The following is a 21,811-nucleotide window of genomic DNA, read 5'->3' as shown; positions in this document are numbered from 1 at the left end:
AGCTGTTTTGCAGCGCCACCATGATGCTAAATTATTAACTCACTGGTAAAAATCACTTCTAAAATTTGTCCTACAGTTTCAGAAACCTCAAACAGAAGTCTGTCTAAGACATAGTCCTATATGATCTGCAGAAATGTGTGCTATTTCAGGCAGGCAAGTTTTGAAATATAATAAGTAATTTAGTATAAGTTCCAATTGTAAAGACTTAATTAACTTCTCTTTTAAGGTTCACCACATGCTGACACAGTTCAGTGATCACAAGGTAGTATTATTAGCTAAAAATTACAGTTTCAGAATTGTAATAGGAAGAATAGTGCCTCTGTCATTGATACTGTGGGCTTAGCACTGCAGAAGAGCCACTATGTAACTTTTGGAGGAGAGTAAGAAACAACTCCTCACAACTGATTTCAGGACAGTGCTGTAAAAGTTAATAGGGCATCCCAGAAGCAGTGTCCCTTTAACAGGGCACAAACATCTTGCAACAAATTATTGAATGAGACACTCTAGATTAGCTGCACATGAGCCTAATGTCACAATACCCAATGCAAAGTGTTGGCTAGGGGGCGTATAAAGTGACACAGCAATGGGCTGGGGAGCAATTGGCTTGTTTTCTAGACTGACAGAGCTCTATCCAATACTTTTTTGGAAGAGCTAGAGTGGCAGTGATGTTCCAAAACTAATCATTCAACATCATCTGGATTTGCTAATATTCGTGTGGCTGAATTCAATCACAGCAAAGTTCAGATATGTAGTGTCTAGCCTCCTTAGAATAGTACTGCCAATTCAGTTTCAGAAGAAACGCAAGGTGAGGTGTTTTGCCAGTGGGATAAAGACTATCCTACCATAGAAAAAGGACTGGTCACATTTTAATCAAACAGTAGAGGCCCACTTTGACTAAAACTTTGACTGACATGGCTTAAAGCTAACAGAGGAAGAGCCGGTGGCCTTTACAGAAGTTAGTTTGGTGCACCAGACTATATCACAAGAAGGGGGGTAAAATAAAAGAGCCCAGAGGAGAAAAAGTAATTCAAAACAAGCAGTGTTTATTGACAATCCATCCAGAGGACGAATGTGAAGGCAACAACAGTTGCAGGCCAAGGAAAAAAAAAACAGTACTCTATAGAAAAGCTTCAGAAAAAGTGCTGAAGAGACAAGCAAACAAACACCCCTGAGAAGCAGCCGCCAGGTATATACAGCATTTTCTCAACTTGAATTTACAAACAAGTAGTGGAGGGCAGTAACTGAATGCTCCACACAAACTGGTCAATGCCTTTTGGGGTTATGAGGGCTTGATCAACATTCCATATACATTTTCAGCCAAATTATATATAATTAAACATTAATGCCAGGACATGATCAAAAGGTTTTGTTTTACTGAAAGTTTCAGACATTTAATCAACTAATGTATTACATTAAAAATAAAATAATTATAATAATCCATGTGTGTTAATATTAGATTTTTTCAGATATCAATATACCTAAGTTTATCCATCCCCACCCTGGACATATTATGTACATCTACCTAATATTTACCGTAATTTCACATACAATAGATCCATATGTAAAGTATAGTTTTGTATTCCCTAATGCACTATATAGTTCTCAAAAGGATTCTTTCATAAGCCACCAATCCAATGAACATTTTATATATATATATATATAATGTGTGTGTGTGTGTGTGTGTGTGCGTGCGTGTGTGACTGATATATTCTGTTGTCAGAATGCACTAAAAGTGAAATCAAATATTAGTTTGAAAGATTGATTGATTATCTTTCTTATTCTGATCATTTTTATGAAATATTTTCCCAAAACACCCCCACAAACATTTGGCTGTAAGGAAATTTGCTCGGCACCACAGGCTCAGAAAATGTATATATTCGGATAAAAAAGAAGCAGTGAAGCAGACACAAATTAAAAAGTAGGAAAAAATGTATTTCTGGAAAGTTACACAGGTCATAGAAAGTTGACAAGTACAAAGCAGCGAGCAAGAACAAGTGTGTGTGTGAGAGAGAAAGAGAGTGTCACAGACAACAACAGCTCTGATAAATGAACCCATTGACTCATTACTCCCCACAAACACCCCCAGTCCCACTCTCTGAGGATCCAGTTCAGTGAGAAACAAACACCATTACCTTCCTCTAACACTGCAGCATCTGATAAACACCATTACCTCTGTTTAGCAAACCCCACCTCACAGGAGAAAACACACAGTTGCTGGAGCTCTAACTGTGTGATGACAGCGTGATAACAAACACCACACAGCAAACTTATTGATTTTACATTTTCTGCTACAGCTACGCTTCCGGGAACACAGTGAAACCCAACAACTCCATTTAAAAATGTCTTAGACAAACATCATTAACCTAATTTCCACATAGGCTTGCAAACAGCATTAGCATCTAGCTTTGTTGAATCACATGAAACCCATTAACTGTGAATTCACAGAAGAGTGTGTTGATAATTTGCAAAGCACAATCACGCCTCAATCCCAGATATTTTCTCTTTTTTTTATTGTGTTTGCCTGAATAGCCTGAGGAAGAAACAAAAGGAAACCAGCTTTGTAAAATACAGTAGTGTAAACAATAGAAACACAGTTTTAAAAAGAAAAGCACAGATTATATCTAACTGCACAGCAATGGGCACTGACATTCTGCTGTAGTAACAGCTTCTACTCTTAATGGAAGACCACATTTCATGCTTCAGGAACATCAACAGAAGAGTAATTCTACTGCAACACTGTGTTTTGAAGCTGAAGGATTTGGGTAAAATATTTAATTGGGATATTTCTGACAATATTCATTTACTCATTCATTTTCTGCAAATGCTTTATCATGGTCATAATTTTTGAGCTAAAAACACTAATGGTAATACCCTATATCGCTTTATTTAAAAAAAAAGTGGATGGTATCTCATAATAAGACGAGTATTTATGCCATGTGTCTTTAAGTACAAGGACATTAAATTTATTCATGTGCATTTAAGAGAGCCACAGCGAAAAGGTGTTGTGGGAGCTCACTGAAAGCTGATGTCACAGTCTGAAAACAGGTGGGGGAAAAAACGCAAACCAGCAGTCCACCACAGTTGTGAGCTTAGTGCTGAGTTTGGGTTTGAAGGGAGAGGAATGATGCTGTAAACAAAATACACAGAAGACAGTTCACTCTATTTTATGATGACAGGCTTTATTCCCTAAATGTGTGCTTTGAGCCTCAGTTCGCTGGAAAACCATCTGCTATGGTGTGCTTTACCACAAGTACATGTTAGCTGCTGTGATGGAAATTTGTTTATAGAAATGATTCATAATCAATAGAGATAATTTTAATCAGCAATGACCACGCATGCTTGTGTAAACTGAAATTGTTTTATTCCTAATTCTCTGTGTGAAACCGCAGACTTATGTGTGTGTGTGTTTCAAATAACAGCATATCGACACCTTCCGTTCAATCAACTCCTTTTGTCTCCAGACCACAGAGGGGAGATAACTGAGACCAAATGGGTAGAGGGGGATGCACAGAGCACGTCTTGAAAAGTGTTAGAAATACAAAAGAAAGTAAAAACCAAATGGTAAAAAGACTTGGAGTCATGGGAGCAGGATACATTAAAAGGTGATTGAAATGTAAAAGAGCAAACAGATGGTAACTTCAAAAGGAGTTCCAGGTATAAGAGACACTAGTTGAGAAACGGTCAGGAGAGAGGAACAGTGTTGCGTGCATCATCCTCTCTCAGCTAATAAATTGTTCTTTTATTTGAAGCCGACTCAGAGACTCAGCTTTCTTATTTCTGTTATAATTTTCCACCACAATTTGGCATAGTTGGCAGGATGTGCAACGGATTGTGGCGGAGAGAGGAACAGTGAACACGGACAGAGGACGCTCTCCAGCAGAGACTGGACCCAAAGGCAGGGAAGAAAAAAAAAAATATATAGTACTGCGGGGGTACGTGTGACTGATCATCCCTCCGCTAACAGTCCAAGCCTAATCTACAAACATTGGTGGTGAGTGACAGTCTAATTATTCGAGATTAATTATAGTTTAAATTATTCCTCTCCACCTCCCTTTAAGCACTCCATCCTGAATAAAGTGTAGTTGCATAACAGTGTAACTAGTGTACTGCTTCATGGTGCAGTAGTGAAAGAGTAGCCTGCTCATAGCGAGGCCTCTATTTGATAGACATATCTTTAGAGTAATAGGTCCGGACCGTGGGAAGGAGTGCTAGTGTTAGGTACAGGTTACCAAAAGTAGATAAAGGGAGGTGAGACATTGTTATTGGGGCTAAATTTCTCTGAGTCACTAAATCAAGTAAGAGAACAAGATGGGATTCCAATTAATAAAAATATTATATTTTAAACTAAAGATTCACACTGCGGCGCCTTGTAGTCAAATGAGCCAGGATTGTGGCACTGATAGTGTAACATAAGTCCAACTGTAGATAAAATATTTCAGATTCCCGACTACTGGGAACCTCTGTGTGAAATATTTAAATAAGTTTACAGGGTGAAACAACCACCCATAAGGTGCCCATGGGCGGTGATTAAATACTGTGTAAAAGAAAAAAGTACCTGTGGGGAGCCCACAAGCAGTGATTAAACATTGTGTAAAAGAAAAAAAAAATAGGACGGGGCAAAACTAAACCAGCCGATCCTGACCTCGATGCTGCCCCACTGAAAAGAACCGCACCAGAGAACAACCAAGTAGCACCCAAGCAAGTGGCAGTGCAAACACCTCCACCCACCAGAGCACCAGGCCTCAGTGGACCCGCAACCAGCACCCGGCCCCTATGTCAATCTGCAGCGGGAAATCAAAGTAGTGGACAGAGAGCAGTGGGGAGCCGGCTTTCACTCTCCACCCATCTCCACCTGAACCCGAACAAAGACTTCAGGTGGAACTGAAGAGGGAGAACGATTCCAGAACCCAAGCGGCTCCTTCCCCATGGTAGAAGAACCCATGTTAGTACATTGATACTGGACTGAAAGGGACATGATAGAAGTTACCTCTGATCTGTCCGACTGACTGAAAATGAGATAAGGCAAAAAAAAAAGAAAGAGAAAAAAAAAGCAGGCAGACACTTTGGATCAGCACGATGGTACAAGCAAGTTACGACGCGATTCATTTGATAAGGTGATTCGGGTGAGTCATTTGTTTGATTCAGATTGAATCACTGAGTTGATTCACTGAGGTGACAATTTGATTCACTTGAACCTTACATTTGTTTCATTTAAGTTTATGATACTTTTTTTTCAAATTTCAACTTGTTGAAATTGATTAATTAATTATCATCGAATTTGTTGAGTTTGATGATGGTTTGATTGTGTTTTATTCTAAATATTTGAGATTTTAAAATTATTATTGACAATGAGATTCATTTTATCCCCAGTGTGATTAATGGTTACCAGTTATTGATATGAATTGAGTCATTATTGCTTTGAGCCGACCAATTTGCTTAATATAAGATCTGATTTAACATGTTTTAGAACATGTGATAACTGAGAAATCAATATATCACATTTTGAAGGGTTTGTGCTATTAATAAATTTATATCAACTTTATTAGATATGAATGTGTGTGAAACCCCATGAAACCTGACATGGCATGGGGTAATTATAAACTCATGTAGCTAAACACACAGCTTTCACAGCTCCGGTCGCCACCACACAACTTCCTGTAAAAGATCAAGAGAAACCCACTCTGCAGATTATTCAATCCACTGCCACTGGAGCAGAGTGAGCTCAGTGGTCCAAATCAGGGTGCATTAAGAAAAACAATGTATGGGTACACACTGCAACGAACAGACCATGTCTCCCAAAAACATACATGAAAGTGTTAATTGCTATTGCTCATGGGAGAAGTCACATGAGCAAAGGGGGGATGATAAATATGATAGCCAGACATTGGTATGCACCAGGACTCTCTACAAAATTTTTGTTCAGCATGCCTCACGTGTGCACAAAACACACACAGACACACACAACCCCTGTCTCAACCTGTAGGTCACCCCCCAGCGAAAGAGACATTCCAACATTGGCAGATTGATTTTGTGGAGCTGCCACCAGCAGAAGGGAAGTGGTTTCTCCTGGTCTGTGTATGCATATTCAGTAAATGGGTTAAGTGCCTCCCTCTGGTCCTCTGGCAAAGCAGAACCAGCCCACAGAAAAGAACAGGTCTTTGAGATAGTGTTTGGCAGGCCTACCAACACAAGGTTAGGTCCACCTCCACTTGATAATCAGTTGCTTGACCCACTCTCTCACAACGTATTGCGTCTCGAGACGTTTCTGCCCATATCTAAACAGGTGAAAGCAGTGCTGCCGCAACCAGCCGACCAGCCTTTCCACGACCAGAAGCCAGGTGACTGGGTGCTGATACAGGACCTCCGCAGATGAAGGTGGAAATAACCCAAGTGGACTGGACCACACCAGGTGCTCCTAGTGACCCACACGGCCGTAAAAGTGGAAGGACGAGGGACGTGGGTACACCATACTCACTGCAAGAGGGCTCCAACCTCACCTGGAGAAACAACAACTTAAGAGTGATAATAATGGTCAAACCCAAAGGACTAGTAATGATGGCAATAGGACTGGGCTGTCTGCTGGCCATCATAGGGACACTGTGTGTTTTAACCACTAAACATGACTTTAGTGGATCTGATGAGGTGTACTTCAGACATCCAGGGAAGAATGTTTTTGGCAGTGTGCCAACTTCACAGCCCATACATCAGGTGTAAAAAATACTTGTTATGCTTGTGCTCTGATACCACATGCTGCAGCTGACCCGTTTGTTTTTGAAATATACACAGACACATATGACATAGTGAACAAAACATGGCTCAATGGTGTTCATAGGAATGCTGATGCTTTTCTTAGAGAGAAGCGAGGACAACCAGAAGCTGATGTTCAGCTCAGAATAACCGACACCAGGGTTTTCCCAATTTGTTTCAGATGCTTCAAAAGAGAAAAAACACTGACAGATTCAGAAATGCAAAACGAGTGTATCGAATTGGAGGGTGGGGGTGAAAACTGTACGAGACTAAAAGGTAATCAGACTAGAAGCTGGCAAAGGGGTTTAGAGCCTAGTCAATGCAAGAGCACAGTGAAGCTGGTGAGAGATTCTGGGGGATTAACCACTTTTACATGGGACAGACCCATTTGGATACCTAATTGGTATTGGTATTGTGGCCATATTGTTATATCTGCCCAAATTGCAGTGGGGTCGCTGTGCTTTAGTACGTTTGAGTGCACACATAACACTGTATTCCATACACCCCCGCCTCCGCACCCGACACGACTCATTACATGACTTAATCGTGCCAGATGAACACAAACTAACTACTGAAGGTGAACGATTGGCTGAAATATTATTCCCAATGTATGGAGTGGGAGCCTTACGCAGGGAGCTTAACAGGGTCCACTATAAGCTGGCTACATTGGTGAACCAAACCACTAAAGGACTAGGAGTAAGATCTGGACTAACAGCATTAAGACCACACAGGACCATATGGCACTCGATTTACACTTGGTAAAGGAAGGAGGAGTCTGTAGCATGATTGGTGAACATTGTTGTACTTATATTCCTCCTAATGATGCCCTGGAAGGTAACATCAGCACGGTTCTGCGCCGTAGAAATGATTCATAACCAATAGAGATATTTTTAATCAGCAATGACCACGCATTCTTGTGTAAACTGAAATTATTTTATTCCTAATTCTCTGTGTGAAACCGCAGACTTATGTGTGTGTGTGTTTCAAATAACAGCATATCGACACCTTCCGTTCAATCAACCCCTATTGTCTCCAGACCACAGAGGGGAGATAACTGAGACCAAATGGGTAGAGGGGGATGCACAGAGCACGTCTGGAAAGGTGTTAGAAATACAAAAGAAAGTAAAAACCAAATGGTAAAAAGACTTGGAGTCATGGGGGCAGGATACATTGAAAGGTGATTGAAATGTAAAAGAGCAAACCGATGGTAACTTCAAAAGGAATTCCAGGCATAAGCGACGCTAGTTGAGAAATGGTCAGGAGAGAGGAACAGTGTTGCGCGCATCATCCTCTCTCAGTTAATAAATTGTTCTTTTATTTGAAGCCGACTCAGAGACTCAGCTTTCTTATTTCTGTCATAATTTTCCACCACACTGCCCAGCTATGTTTCTAATCTGTATAGAACCTGTCTTATGTGCATATTTATTTGTATAGAGCTTTTACTATAATATTTTGAGATGGCATGATGATATGAAAAATGTGGATACCACCCATCCCTGATACCTATCATGACACGATGTTGTATTTCTGTCATTTGCCTTCACTTTTCCCTATCCTGCAATCTGAAACAAGCTACAACCGAAGGCTCTCTGGTGGTTTTGGGACTTGAATTTGGCTTCCACTCTAAATACTCTAATCCAACACATTGAGTGATAATTGTCAAGAGAGCAGAAGCAGAAAGAAGAGTTCAAGCCTGATTACATTCATCTGCTTGAATCCCCAAGCTTTTCTGTACTGGATAAAACAGTCAGGGAGCCTTAGAATCTGTGGAGAAACTTGGCAAGAACACTGGGGAATCTAAATAGGTCTAAACAGCACAGCATTGGAGATAATATCCAAAATAATGAGGCTCTGATGCCTCATTATTCAGTGATATATCCCTGTTCTGAACGACAGATAGTGTCACTTGTATATCATTCTACACTGAGGTAGTATTATTGATTTTCTGGACCTTGTTAATGTTGTTGTACAGATCAAATCATCTTCAGAAAAGATGAAGGATAAAAGTAAGTAAATGCTAATAAATCATGACCATACTACGATGGTGTAGCATACCATAGATAATACCATGGCACTGCATACAGCAGACATTCCAGATTCCAGATACAACATTCGCCTACCACTGAATAAATTGTGAGTAGCTCTGGATAAATGTGTCAATGTAAACTAAATAAATGTTGGACACTGCATTATGTACAATGTGTGAGATATAATTGTAATTGAAATGTCAAACATTCTCTTGCTCTTTAGTCATTTTATGGTACTTACTGCATCATACTAAAAATAACAATTCAACATAAAACCTAACATGTATTCCCTTGTAAATAGTGAGAAGAATTTATTCATGACTGCATTCATCATATGTTCGACCAAAGACAAACTGCTGCAAAAGCCCATGCATCAATTTGTTCTGATTTCTCCAATTAGTTTCTAAGAACGTCATTTCTTGACATTTCCTCCAACTTATCCAAAGACATGAAAGGTGCACCTTTTTGTTTAACACTTCCCTAAATACCTTTTAATGATCTTAGTTGTAATGAACTGCATAAATGTCTCATGTGGATAAATGAGATCCACTATGTCCAGCATAGTCTTAATGGTCAAAGATGTGTAAATCCAATTTTCAGTCAAATGTGGGAAGAGAACAGACCTCCTGGATATATAAAAATAAAACAGAAGCTACTGTGATTATGTTGAGAGAACGCGAGAGAGAGAGATAGAGAGAGAGAGAGAGAGAGAGAGAGAGAGAGAGAAGTGCTGAGAAGACAGCAGTGGGGAAGTAGAGAAGAGAAAGGCACTAATAGGACTAATGATTATACAGTACTTCAAACATACATCTCTCCAGCACCATCTGCTCCATACTCCTCCAACAAGTCTGCGAAGTGTGTCCATTATGTTCAAATCAAAGCGTATTCAAAGATGCCAGCCAATAGGTAACGAGTAATGATGTAGTTCACTTCTGATTTAATACTGCTTTCACACCTCCTGTTTTTGCAAAATTTAACTTCCTTTTTATGATTTTACACCATTAATTGCTTGCATTAAGATACATAAAAAGCTCTGAATTATGGGGTAGGTGGTAAATTTGTATCCTCCAGGCTTGTGTGTCTTGTGTTAATGTGTTGATTGGTAACTGCATTGAAATGCAAGACTTCAAAATTCTCAGTAAGTACAAGGATTACTTCCATACCTGATATTTTTTTATTCACAATACGTGCATTCGATTTTAAAAACAATTTTCTTATAACCTACCAGAAAATGACATTATTGCAAAACTTCCTACTTTTACAATCTGCCTATTTATGCTTTTAAATTATTCAAAACTCCTAGGCTGTTTTCCTAGGCTGGTGAAGATTGAAGCCGGACCCCACCTTGCCAGGCAAAGTCATTGATGGAAAGGGAGGTGTAGGGGTGGTGGAGTGGTGTGAATTTCATCAGGAGAAGGTGAGGGGAGAGAAGGGGTGCATAATAGTGAAGGGGAGGAGTTTGGCCATGGTGATTCTCCCAAACTTTTGATATTCAATAACTCCACTGAAACAGAATGCAACAAAATTTCTATTTATTTACTTTGTAGCACAAGCTGGTATTTTTCAGCTAAATAGTCCTAATAGACGAACTGTTCTTGGTGCCATACCAAATCCCTTTCCTAAAAGGTGCTAAATAGAACCATCTAAAGCATATTGTCTATCAATCTAAAAAAAAATCCTTTCTCTGTACAAACAACATAAGGAACCCTTGAAGATCCATTTTTAAGTGTGTAGGCTTTTTCATTTTTTAAAAATTGAGTGACATACAACTGCCAATACTGATATAGATTCCAATATGAGCTGTTTTTACTTTATTATTATTATTATTATTGTTTTGTGTTTAAAGTTACATCATGAACTGAAATACACCACACAGCACTTATCATTAGAAGAGTATCCAATCTACACACTGTATTTGAATGCATTTCAAAGGATTTTATGTTATAATTCTAATCCTGTAGTGTGTAGCATTCTCCTGCCCATCAACTCAAAATTAAAATCATTATAAAACAATGTTGGTGGCAACTTTGAGGTTAGCATCTAAGCCCACACATTCATTGTCATGTCAGTGATATGCATTTTCTGTAAAGCAGATTTACCTGGGCATAATCTCATTAAACCAACACTTATGTGCTTACTTAGGCCTCATCCACATGTATCCAGATATTTTAAAAACATCAATAATATCATGCAAATCATGAGGCCTCAGACTGACGTTGTAACAGGCTTATGTTAAGATGTAGAATGGAATGTGAATCAGTGATATTATGTTGTTATAACTGGTTATCTGATATCAGATAAATAATTTACGTCAATATCTGACTCCGATATAGGATTGCATCAGGCCCATCTCTAGTAGCAGTAACACAATTTTCCTTTATGGGAATGAGTAGATAAGATGGTGTTACATTGCTGTGAGGGTTTGATTGATTTCCATTGCTCCACAGCTCAACACTGAGGGGATTTATACCCCTCTATGTGAGCAGCCCATTTTACTGTATGCTTTAATATGGAAAATATACAAGCTGTATGCTAGCCACTGAAGGCCTGTGTCGGTCAGTGGCTCTCTTTAGCCTAGCTGAAGTCACAAATCTGAAGCAGTATCTGTATATGTTTGCACATCCAATCGAGAGTAAAGAGATGTTCAAGCTTGGGTTTGGTTTTAAGTGCCCTGTATCATTTGTAAGATTTTATTGTACGTCTTACACACTCAGACCAGAGTTATTTTCACCATGAGAGCCCTAGCAGTATGATAAAATGAACGGGAGATCAATGAAGACCCTACACAACTTTCATTACTGTCTCCTCACAGCTGTTATTATTATTGCCATTAGTCACACACTCAGTTTTAATAATGCAGTGCCAATTGAAAAGGCTTGATGGGCCTAATGACACAGTGTTAAAGAAAGAGCCTGTTTTGAAGACGAACATAGAAAAAAATTGAGTTCCAAGAAAGTACCACCGCTTGTTCCCAATCCGACATGTCGGGACAATTTATGCAATGAATTTGCCATGGCTGGCTTAAAACATAAATTCACATCATCCTCACCAAAAAAAAAAAAAAAGACTCTGATGTTCTTCCCAGCCAGCAAATTATCTCATCTGATCAATGTTTCAATGACCACTTTAACCTTCTGAGAGCCTGAAATTCTGTTCCTACAGGCACGCAGTTTGGAAGAGTTATTAATATCGCATGAAGCAGTCAAAGTGGGTCATCCAGGACTAAGTTTTTTTTTTTTTTTTGGGGGGGACAACTAGAGCCAGACCATGTCCCCAATTGATTTTTCTTGACCTTTTTTTTTTTGTATATTTATGCAATTTGCCCTTACTTAATTTCCTAGCAAAACCCATGAACACCACTTAAAGTGGCCAAACATATGGAAGACTGCTTCTACAAACATTTGTGAAAAATGTGTTGCTCTTAGGAGCTCAGTGAAATCAAGAATGATGCCATGATAGGATGCCACCTGTGCAACAAGTTTAGTCGTGAAATATCTTGACTACTAAATATTCTACCGTCAGCTTTCAGTGGTATTATAACAAATTGGAAGTGACTGGGAATGACAGCAACCCGACTATGAAGTGGTGGGCCACAAAAAATGAGTTTGAAGGTCGCCAACTTTCCACAGAGCAAATCAGTACAGACCTCCATAGTGCACGTGGCCTTCAGATTAGCTCAAGGAAAGTGCATATATAGCTTCATGGAATGGGTTTACAAGCCTTACATCACCAAAGAGTTGAATGCAGTGGTGTAAAGCACGCCACCACTGGACTATAGAGCAGCGGAGGCGTGCTATTCGGAGTAATGAATCACACTTCTCCATCTGGCAGTCCAATGGACGAGTCTGGGTTTGGCAGTTGACAGGAGACCGGTACTTGTCTGATTGCATTGTGCCAAGTATATAATTTGGTGGAAGGGGGATTATGGCATGGGTTTGTTTTTCAAAAGTCAGACTCAGGCCAGTGAAAGGAACTCTTAATGCTTCAGCATATCAAGAGATTTTGGACAATTCCATGCTCCCAGTTTGGGGATGGCCCTTACCTGTTGCAACATGACTGCACTAGTGCACAAAGCAAGGTCCATAAAGACATGAATGAGCAAGTCCTGACCTCAACCAGATAGAACCCCTTTGGGATGAATAAGAGTGGAGCCAGAGGAAGACCCATCTGAAATTTACTGAATTTACTGTTGAGATAGTGGAGACTCTTGCTCTGAAATGGACACACTAAAGAACGTAACAATTAAAGTGCAGACATTCGCAGTTAATAAAGGTTTAAGTATATTTGTGTCTTTATTTCAGCTGTTTAGATTAAATCAAAATTCAGTTTGTTTACTGTTCTTGCCAACAAACACTTTGCGTTTGACAGTCTAACTTAAAATGTTTTAGTATGCAGAGCTTTTGCTGTTGTTTTTTGCCTGGTGATTCCAGATAGATTCCATACCCACTGAGCCCCTCAAGATGAATGAATGAATGAATAAATGAATGAATGAAAGCTTTTAAATATAAATGTATAGGGAAAGCAAAAGTTATTGTCAGTTATGTTTTATCGTTCATTTTCTCCAAGGATAGCTCTTCACATGGTGCTGTGCTAATCTGTGAAGGTAAAAATGACTTATAACTCATTAAATTCAGATCTCGGCATATAAAATTATAAATTATATTTTCTCCTTGCAATATATTTTAAATGTTCGTAAAACTCGGTCATCCAGGACTGACAATTTTGGGATAACTTGAGCCAGGCCTCGTCCCAAATTGCAAAATTTATTCATTCCTCAGACACCCCTAAAAAGTGGTATAGGCATGTGAGGAGTGGGTGGGAGTGAGAAAGAAGGGATTCTGAGAAGACTGACAGTCCATTCTCTCTCTCTATGTGTGTGTGTGTGTGTTTGTGCCCGCTTGTCCGTGCGCTTGTTTGAAAGTCTGCACTGGCCATGCTGACCGTACTGACGCCCACTTGCAGCTGTCCGTGGTGCTGGAAAGATCTCTGTTCTCTCCTCCCAAGCTGCTAAAATGTATCCATCCTTCTCCCCCTCAAACATTAACACTCACACACACACACTTTTGAGAACCACTGCATTAAGCTTAAAGCATATCTTCACCTTAAATTTAATGGGTTACAATATGGGGACAATCTTTTTGGTCCCCACGACATGAGCAAAACTTTGTACTATATCCCTCTCTCACACAAAAACACATAAAAACACACACACAAAACCAAGCTCTTACTATTAATGCTGTAGCCATTAAAGTGGGATTCCATGGCTTGATGTGCTGAGTTGTCCTGGTGAAGGGAGGGATGAGACATAAAGCCCTGATGAGTCAATGCATTTCAAGGGGGAGCATCACAGTGAAAACCCACACAGAATATTGCAGGACGAGAATAGATTTAAGCTTGATGTGAACAGTTTTTGTCTTCTTTTTATTATCTTTATGTGAATATATAACACCACTCTGCAATTATTTACCAGACATAAATGCACTGTGATGATTATGAATTTATGCATCTATCTATCTATCTATAATGAACAGTCATCTATTTGACCCATGTTTCTGTTTATGGTGTATGAAAGCACACAAATAATCCTCATAGATAACTTCTGATAAATAGAATAAAAACGGTATTATAATAAACCCTAGTATCAGGCTGTAGAGGAGCAAAACTGCATTTTCTGAAGTGACAGGGTAGTTTCTATCCTCTTCCTCATGTTTCTTAGAGCACTCTTCTGCAGTGTGAGCCTGGAGTAGCAGGTACAGAAGCTCTATTCTCCCTATTACAGGCCAGTTAACCATCACAACAATGTTGAAGCTGTAATTGTAAGGTAAAAATACTACCTAGTAGCTGCTTTAAACAATGCAGAATAAATGTGGCAGTGGAATGTGGCACATTCTGTAAGATCTAAAGTGCTGCCTCCTACGTGCAGCGAATGAGCAGTTAATCGAAACAATGTAGGCTGCTGGTGGGTGTGTTTATGAACTGCAACAAATACCTATCATAAAAGCGTGGATAAAATATTTCTTTACATTTGTGTTATGTAACTTCTCTCCGCTGATGGACAATTATGGAAAATATATTTTAACATGGAAAACCGATGAAAATTACATTTGGGGGCAGGGGTTAACCCCTGTTAGGCTACAACATTAGAAAACAGAAGAAAGAAGACAAAGCGAGAAGTGCTAAAATCCTTATATCCTCCTCCTTACCATTTTTTTTATGTGAAACAACTCCAAGAACATATTTAGATAATAATACATTTTAAAGAGCATTTAACAGATGTTACAATGGTGACAAGTGTTAATATATATGGCACAGTACTGTTATAGGATTAAGCCTTGTGATGCTACATTTTCAGTGTGATATTTATATGAAATATTTGATGTGCAAGAGGGGGCTTGGGGGGTGCTTTTGTAAGGGGGCACAGCAAGGCAAATGAATGATACATAATGCAAGTTTCTTGTAATAATTGAACTGTAAAGAAGGTTTGTCTGTTTTTTTTATTTTGTTTATTAACAAGTTCCAGCTGTGTATATAATACACTGTTTAAATGTTTCAGGAAAAGCGACAAGTTTAATAAAAGACAGCACGGTGGTGCAACAGGTAGTGTCACTGTCACACAGCTTTAGGGTCCTGGGGTTGTGGGTTCGAGCCTTGCTCAGCATGACTGTGAGGAGTTTGGTGTGTTCTCCCAGTGTTTGTGTGGGCTCCCATGTTCCAAAAACACACATTGGTAGGTGGACTGTCTACTTGAAGCTGAACATAGGTGAGTGTATATATATGTGTCAATATAGAATATGGCATAATTATGTTCGTTAAGGTACTGAATATGTACCATTGAGGGTACCACTACAGTGACAGTTTAGAAATTGGAGGATGCTAAGGGGTTGTGGACCCCTCAAACTGACATTTGGCAAAGAGCACAGTGACCTTTTCTTTCTATACAACTTCACAAGAGAAGGAAACTTAATTATAAGTTGTAATGGATGTTAATGTAATACAATATATATATCTATATATATATATATATTTTTTTTTTTCTTACTGAAAGCATAATAGAGCAAATGTTTATGGAGATGCATATGTGTGTGTGCATATACAACAGAAAGTGCCTTTTAATGCTTTTGGACATTTATTTTTGAGTGGATGAAAATGTATATGTATGTATATGTTTGTGTGTGTGTGTGTGTGTGTATGCGAGTCCATTTGCCTCTTGCACAGACAACCATTAAGGCACATTCTACTTGGAGCATCGTCTCTAGTCCTCAGGCTCTGTGTGTGTGTGTGTCTCGGTGGAGGTGCACTCTCTCTCCACAAGCAACACACTCTCGCTCTGTTGCATAAATCTTTTAACACTGCTGCTGCTGCCATTCCTTCTCGCAATTCAGAGAAATCTCTTAATTATGGCACTTAACACAGTGCTGGATGGTCTGTGCCAAGAGCCACTGAGCACATAATTCACTTCGGTAAGCTGCAGGAACTCGCGGAAAATACATAAAGCTTCAAGGGGACACTGGCAGTGAAGGAACAAAAAAGAGAGCGAGGCAGGGTGATGTTGGTGCTGTTTAGAGGAGAGTAAAAGAGTAGAGGAGAGTTGACCCTGTTCTCCCTATTGCAGGTCAGTGAAGCATCACAGTAATATTGAAGTTATAATTTTAAAGTAATGTTCCTTTACATGCCTGGTTTTAAGTAGCTATACAGTGTTCTATTTACATCTGAGTCTATATGGTTCTAGTATGTAACTCAATACACCTCGTGTAAGTTTTCAGTATATTTGTCAATTCAAATTTCAATACCATTTACAGTTAGAAAGTGTTTAGACTTTTTTTATTATTTAAATACTCTTTAAAAATGTTTCATTTTAAGGTCAAGTGGGCATTTTTGAGTAAACATCTACTGTACACCTGCCAATAAAGATATCAGAAAGTCTGCAGGAATCTTTTTGAAATTATTAAGCTAGAATGTCTGTGGGCTAAAACACAAGAGTGTCATTATAGTTATGTGTGTATCATGTTCATTAGTTAACGCTTTACTGTTTTATTAAATTATCTAGTCTATTCTACAAACAGGGCTGGATTTAAAAAAAAAAAAAAAAAAAGGCTTTTGCTTTTTTTTTGGGAGATGTTCTGACATTCGGTGGATAAGGTTCCTCACAGTGTGCAGTATTTCTAATTGGTGGACAGCCTTTAGTCAGACCCTTGCTCCCTGTAACTGCAAGCCCATTGAGACAAGTCCAAAACAGCCATGCTTACACTTTAGCGTAATGTTTATTATTACATTCTCAAAGCCAGCAGCACTGGCAAAATGAGTATATCCCAGTGGCCAATCTTTTCATATGTGCACCCTTATTAACAAGAATCCCACAGGCATGCAAACTGGCAGTTTATCTTGAGCTAAGATGCACCACAGTTTATGAAACATGTGTGTTTCTAATCAAAGAAAACAACAGCAGATTAACTAGAGCTATGCATGCCCACTTAATCATATTTGTAAATTTACATAAGCTCTATGGACAATGAACCAATGATGGGTCTTGTGGGATGTTCTAAATTTAGCTGTGCCATGGGCACATCATGAGAAAAGTCATTCTTGGAAAAAGGGCACAGGTTGCCAAATGAGGACTATTAATTAAATAATTAATTAAAGACAATTTTTATGATTTAAATCCAATACATGTTTTATACATTTCTGAGAATGTTTCCTCACCATTTGCTAGCTCTCCAGTCTGTCTCTGGACTAGAAAAAATGGTTTGGTGTGTTCGCACCGTGTCTATGTGGGTTTCCTCCGGTTGCTCCGGTTTCCTCCCACGGTCCAAAAACACACCTTGGTAGGTGGATTGCTGACTCAGAAGTGTCCATAGGTGTGAGTGTGTGTCGCTGTGTGAAGGACTGGTGCCCCCTCCAGGGTGTGTTCCTGCCTTGCGCCCAGTGATTCCAGGTAGGCTCTGGATCCACCGCAACCCTGAATTGGATAAGCGGTTTCAGACAACGAATGAATGAATGAGTTGTCTGGACGGTGGAGAGACCTCGAAACATTGAAAAGTATGAAAAGAGATTCTTGCTCCCACTGAATTATTTTTGCTGTTAACTTTACGTTACTTAAGGTAATTCAAAACAGTGAATAACAACTTATAGACAAGTTCAACTTCAACCACTAACAAGCTACAGTTGTCTTATCACTCAAACCTGCCGTTCCACATTAAAAGGCGTGGAGCTCCTGAATGAACACAAACAAATTTTCAATGTTGCTTTTCATGACAACTGACAAAAGCCTACATAAATATCTACTAATTATTCTGTGGCAGTTGTGGTCAAAGTTTATTCACTATAATGTACACTCACACTTGTGATGTGTGAGAGGTTTAAAGAAGTTGTGCATCATACATGCATACTTGCATATGTTGGGTATTCAATTAACCCATGCAACCCCTTTCATGTAATGTAAATATCCTATAACCAAAAGATTTGTTTTCTAAAGCCAGATAGCTTTAAAAATATATAAATCAGTTTTAGTGGAAGATCCATTTCAAACCACATGGAGGTGCAATGATATTGTGTTCGAGCCAATATCCGAGGCAGAGCACCAAACATGAAACTAATGGGACAAGATGATTTCTATTCCTCAGAATAGATAAAACCATGATGTGTATAATGAACCTTTAATCTCAATAAATTACATGCAATCAACTGCCCATCTCTAGCCATAGTTGTTTTTATGAAAATAATATTAATAACGGTCACACTGTAACAAACTGTAACACAGTCAAGCATACTATAGAGCCCTTCTAATAAAAAATTCTCCTTTCACCACCTCAGGTATAGTTTCATACAAAAGTTGTATTGTGCAGTTTCTGCAGTTCTGAGCTCAGAGCAGCAACAACAGAGGCTCTATTCTCCGTAGTACAGGTCAGTGACTCATCATAATGATTCTGAAGCTGTTATTTTAAGATAAAAATACTACCTATTGGTCCTTTAACAGCATCACATATTCAAAACATCTTCAGAGATTTCTTTGTTAAAGCATTTACAGGTTGATAAACAATATGTATTTGCACATTTACAAGTGCATGCCACTTTATTTTATTTACAGCTTCATTTGGAAAATCGCATGCCTCGACATGTCACACAAAAACAATACTCTGTGATTGGTCATTTTGCAGGTGCCTTTAGCAAACTGGCGATACCATTACTAAGACAGACTGAAGTGGTTTATCCATTCAGATTTTACATCAATTTCATATTTTATGAATAATAAATAACTACTTAAAAGGAAGCTTCTGGTCTAGATAGGGAAAAAATAACAACTTGGAGTCAAACAGAGATACGGTTTCCCACACACACTCAAAAAATGCATGGCAAGAAACAGGCAGGAGGAAGAGAACAGAAGAAAGCTGGTGCAAAGGCTTGTGCAGATGTAATAAATCTGCGCCCACTAAATAAATAAATAAATAAATAAAAGTGCTATATCTTGACCACCCAAGAGAAAATGTCAGCTTTCCATATTAGTTTATTTTTAATGCATACTCCATATTATTTTCTGATGCATAAACCTGTGATGACCATAAAACAACCCTCCATTGAAATGCTTGGGTTTCCAGTGATACAACATAAGGGAATGTGCTATAAGTATTAAATCCAATTGCAGAGATGTTTGCATGTATCCAACCTTATCGCTGCAGCCCAAAGAGGTGTCAGATTACCCAATTTATTATTTAATATTTTGATTCTGATGAAGGTTATCAGCCAACAGCCACTAGTTACTGCTTTATAGAGTAAATGGTGACAGCACAGAACAAAGGATCAGACAAGATACTTATTGTGTTGCGTTTAGCGCTTTGCTAACTATAACCGATCAGAGCTGACCATAAAATAGGAACTATTTTCAGATCACTACAATCCTGGCTTCTGTACGGAAGCCTACCAGAATATGTAATGCATTCGGATACCTCTGTTCCTGCGTTTTGCACTGGAACTGGACTTGAGAATAAACTTGTGACTTGTGGTGTCTGCTTCTCGAGACAAAAAGACTGATTGTTTGTGCTCTAGCCATCAGCTGTACTCCCGCCCTTATGGATCAATGTGCAGCACTCTACCACCACCTGTTGTTCTATCAAAGGAATTGGATATGCATCTGAGCAAACATCAACTACAGACCCCCAAAAACAATGTAAGTAGCTGCATCTGACTCATGACAACTGAATTAGGGAATGGATCATGGCAAACTGTCAGAAGTATTGCATCTTTTATCTCACCACATGGAATGAGGAAGCAGCTCTGCGGCTATATCCTTCTAATAAGAGCCTCATTATTTTTAAAGGATAAGAAATGTAGTAGACATAGGGGCTACAATGGAACATGCCACAAATTCATATATAGGCTATTAATGCTTACTTTAATATATAATCCCAGTATAATAAGATGCCAATGAAGTTGGCTTTAACTCTAACTAGTTAAGTAGTTGTTGGAGAACAATCAATAACAGTGAGTTAGGCTACCAATGTTTTTTCTAAGTAGAAAGTCAGATCTTGAACACAAGCAGTGGGTTATTTTGGCATCAATAACCTTCCAGATTGAATAACATGAGCCAGTTTTGTGAGACAAGCCATGTCCCCTGCTGAACTTCTAACTGTTCCAGTTCGTGGCGTCTTTTATGACAGAGAGTACACTTTATTTATGTTCTCATCAACAACCTTCTGCTGCATTTTCAGACCAGAGAAAGGGAAAAGTAAAGCTGTCTGTCAGTCATATAATGGCAGAGTTGATTAAGTATACCCACAAGCACTGAACACACACAACCCCTAAAGCCACATCAAACACTGGGAACCATATATTTTCCAGAGAAGGACGTGCCCCAACTCCCAAACAACAAACAAGCCGCAAGGCAGGCGTTTGCCCTCTCCTCTCGTGCCTGCCATCCAGAGATCAACCACATATTCCGTATGCTTCTTCTTTTCCTTCCGAAAACGTGGAGCAAAGAATACGGCACAGCAATCGAGCAGTCCCCAACTTGTTCCGCTTCTCTTACCTTGGCTGCCGCAGACCAGCAATCCGAGCACGCAGACGGCTTTCAGGAGCATTTTCAAGGGCTTCGACTCGAGCTGACGAACGAACTACCTCGCGCAGCGTTGGCGATTTGAAATCTCAACCAGCTCTGAGCCCTCTTCGCTGATCAGACACACACACACACACACACATATATGCCAGCGCGCGCGCGCACACACACACACATGCATACACACACATTCGCACGCACGCGCGCTCTTGCGGTCTCTCTTATCTCTCGTTTTTTTCCTTACTTCATCTACTTTTATCTCGTTTAGATCCCTTTAATTTATTATCTCAACTCTCACTGATTTTCATCCCTTTATCTGCGGGTTGTCATACTTTTTTATTTCATATATCCACACCTCTCGATATTTTCAACGTATTCTCGTTCATTCTTATTCTCTGTCGTTTGCTTTAATTCCTACCCTGTTTTCATCTTATTCTCTTTCACACACAGTTTTATGTTTTTTTTCTCCTACCTCTCTCTATCTCTATGTCTCTCTCTCTTTGCGTGAGTATTTGTCGTTCCTCTTCTATCTTGCGTATTTGTTTCACTTTTTTCTCAATTTCAGCCCCCCCCCCTTACACACCTCCCCCAGGTCCCGTCGCGCGCGTGTGTTTACTGAATAGCGAGACTCCCGCCTCAGTGCAAGCTACCTCATCCTGTTTCACACACTCCCTGAATTCATAAACGTCAACACTCACACGTTAGAATATGAAACTTCTATTTAAGTCGCTGTACAGATTTAAGAAAGCCAATTAGCAGAATTTAGCTTTGGGCTAGTTATGCTCCTTTCGTTATATGATTCCACACCTGGAGTCATGTTTGTGACTACCCAGACAGCGAGCAAATATCGCTCCACTGGCGTAAGAAGGTTGACGCACCACTGAGTGTAGACCACTGATGATCCACCATCGGGCCACTCTGATTACAGTATATAACTAATTTTTCTCCTCAAAAAGATTTTAAATTCATAGAGACTTTTATTCTGGGAAAC

General features: G+C 39.3%; 1 protein-coding gene across 5 annotated transcripts in view; it reads right to left on the bottom strand.

Annotated features, from left to right (window-relative positions):
* LOC136686356 (neural cell adhesion molecule 2-like) overlaps positions 1 to 20,907 on the bottom strand; it is a 463,525-nt gene extending 442,618 nt beyond the window's left edge. For all 5 annotated transcript variants that reach the window (XM_066660073.1, XM_066660071.1, XM_066660072.1 and 2 more), the window contains exon 1: positions 20,794 to 20,907. In XM_066660073.1, the coding sequence (XP_066516170.1) occupies positions 20,794 to 20,845 (52 nt within the window). In that variant the 5' untranslated portion in view covers positions 20,846 to 20,907. The remainder of the gene's footprint in view (positions 1 to 20,793) is intronic.
* Positions 20,908 to 21,811: the final 904 nt, after the last annotated feature.

This window comes from Hoplias malabaricus, chromosome 2 (genome assembly GCF_029633855.1).
Source record: "Hoplias malabaricus isolate fHopMal1 chromosome 2, fHopMal1.hap1, whole genome shotgun sequence".
Taxonomy (NCBI): Eukaryota; Metazoa; Chordata; class Actinopteri; order Characiformes; family Erythrinidae; genus Hoplias; species Hoplias malabaricus.
The sequence above is the reverse complement of the archived record's forward strand: the minus strand, read 5'-3'. Positions and strand labels throughout refer to the sequence as shown.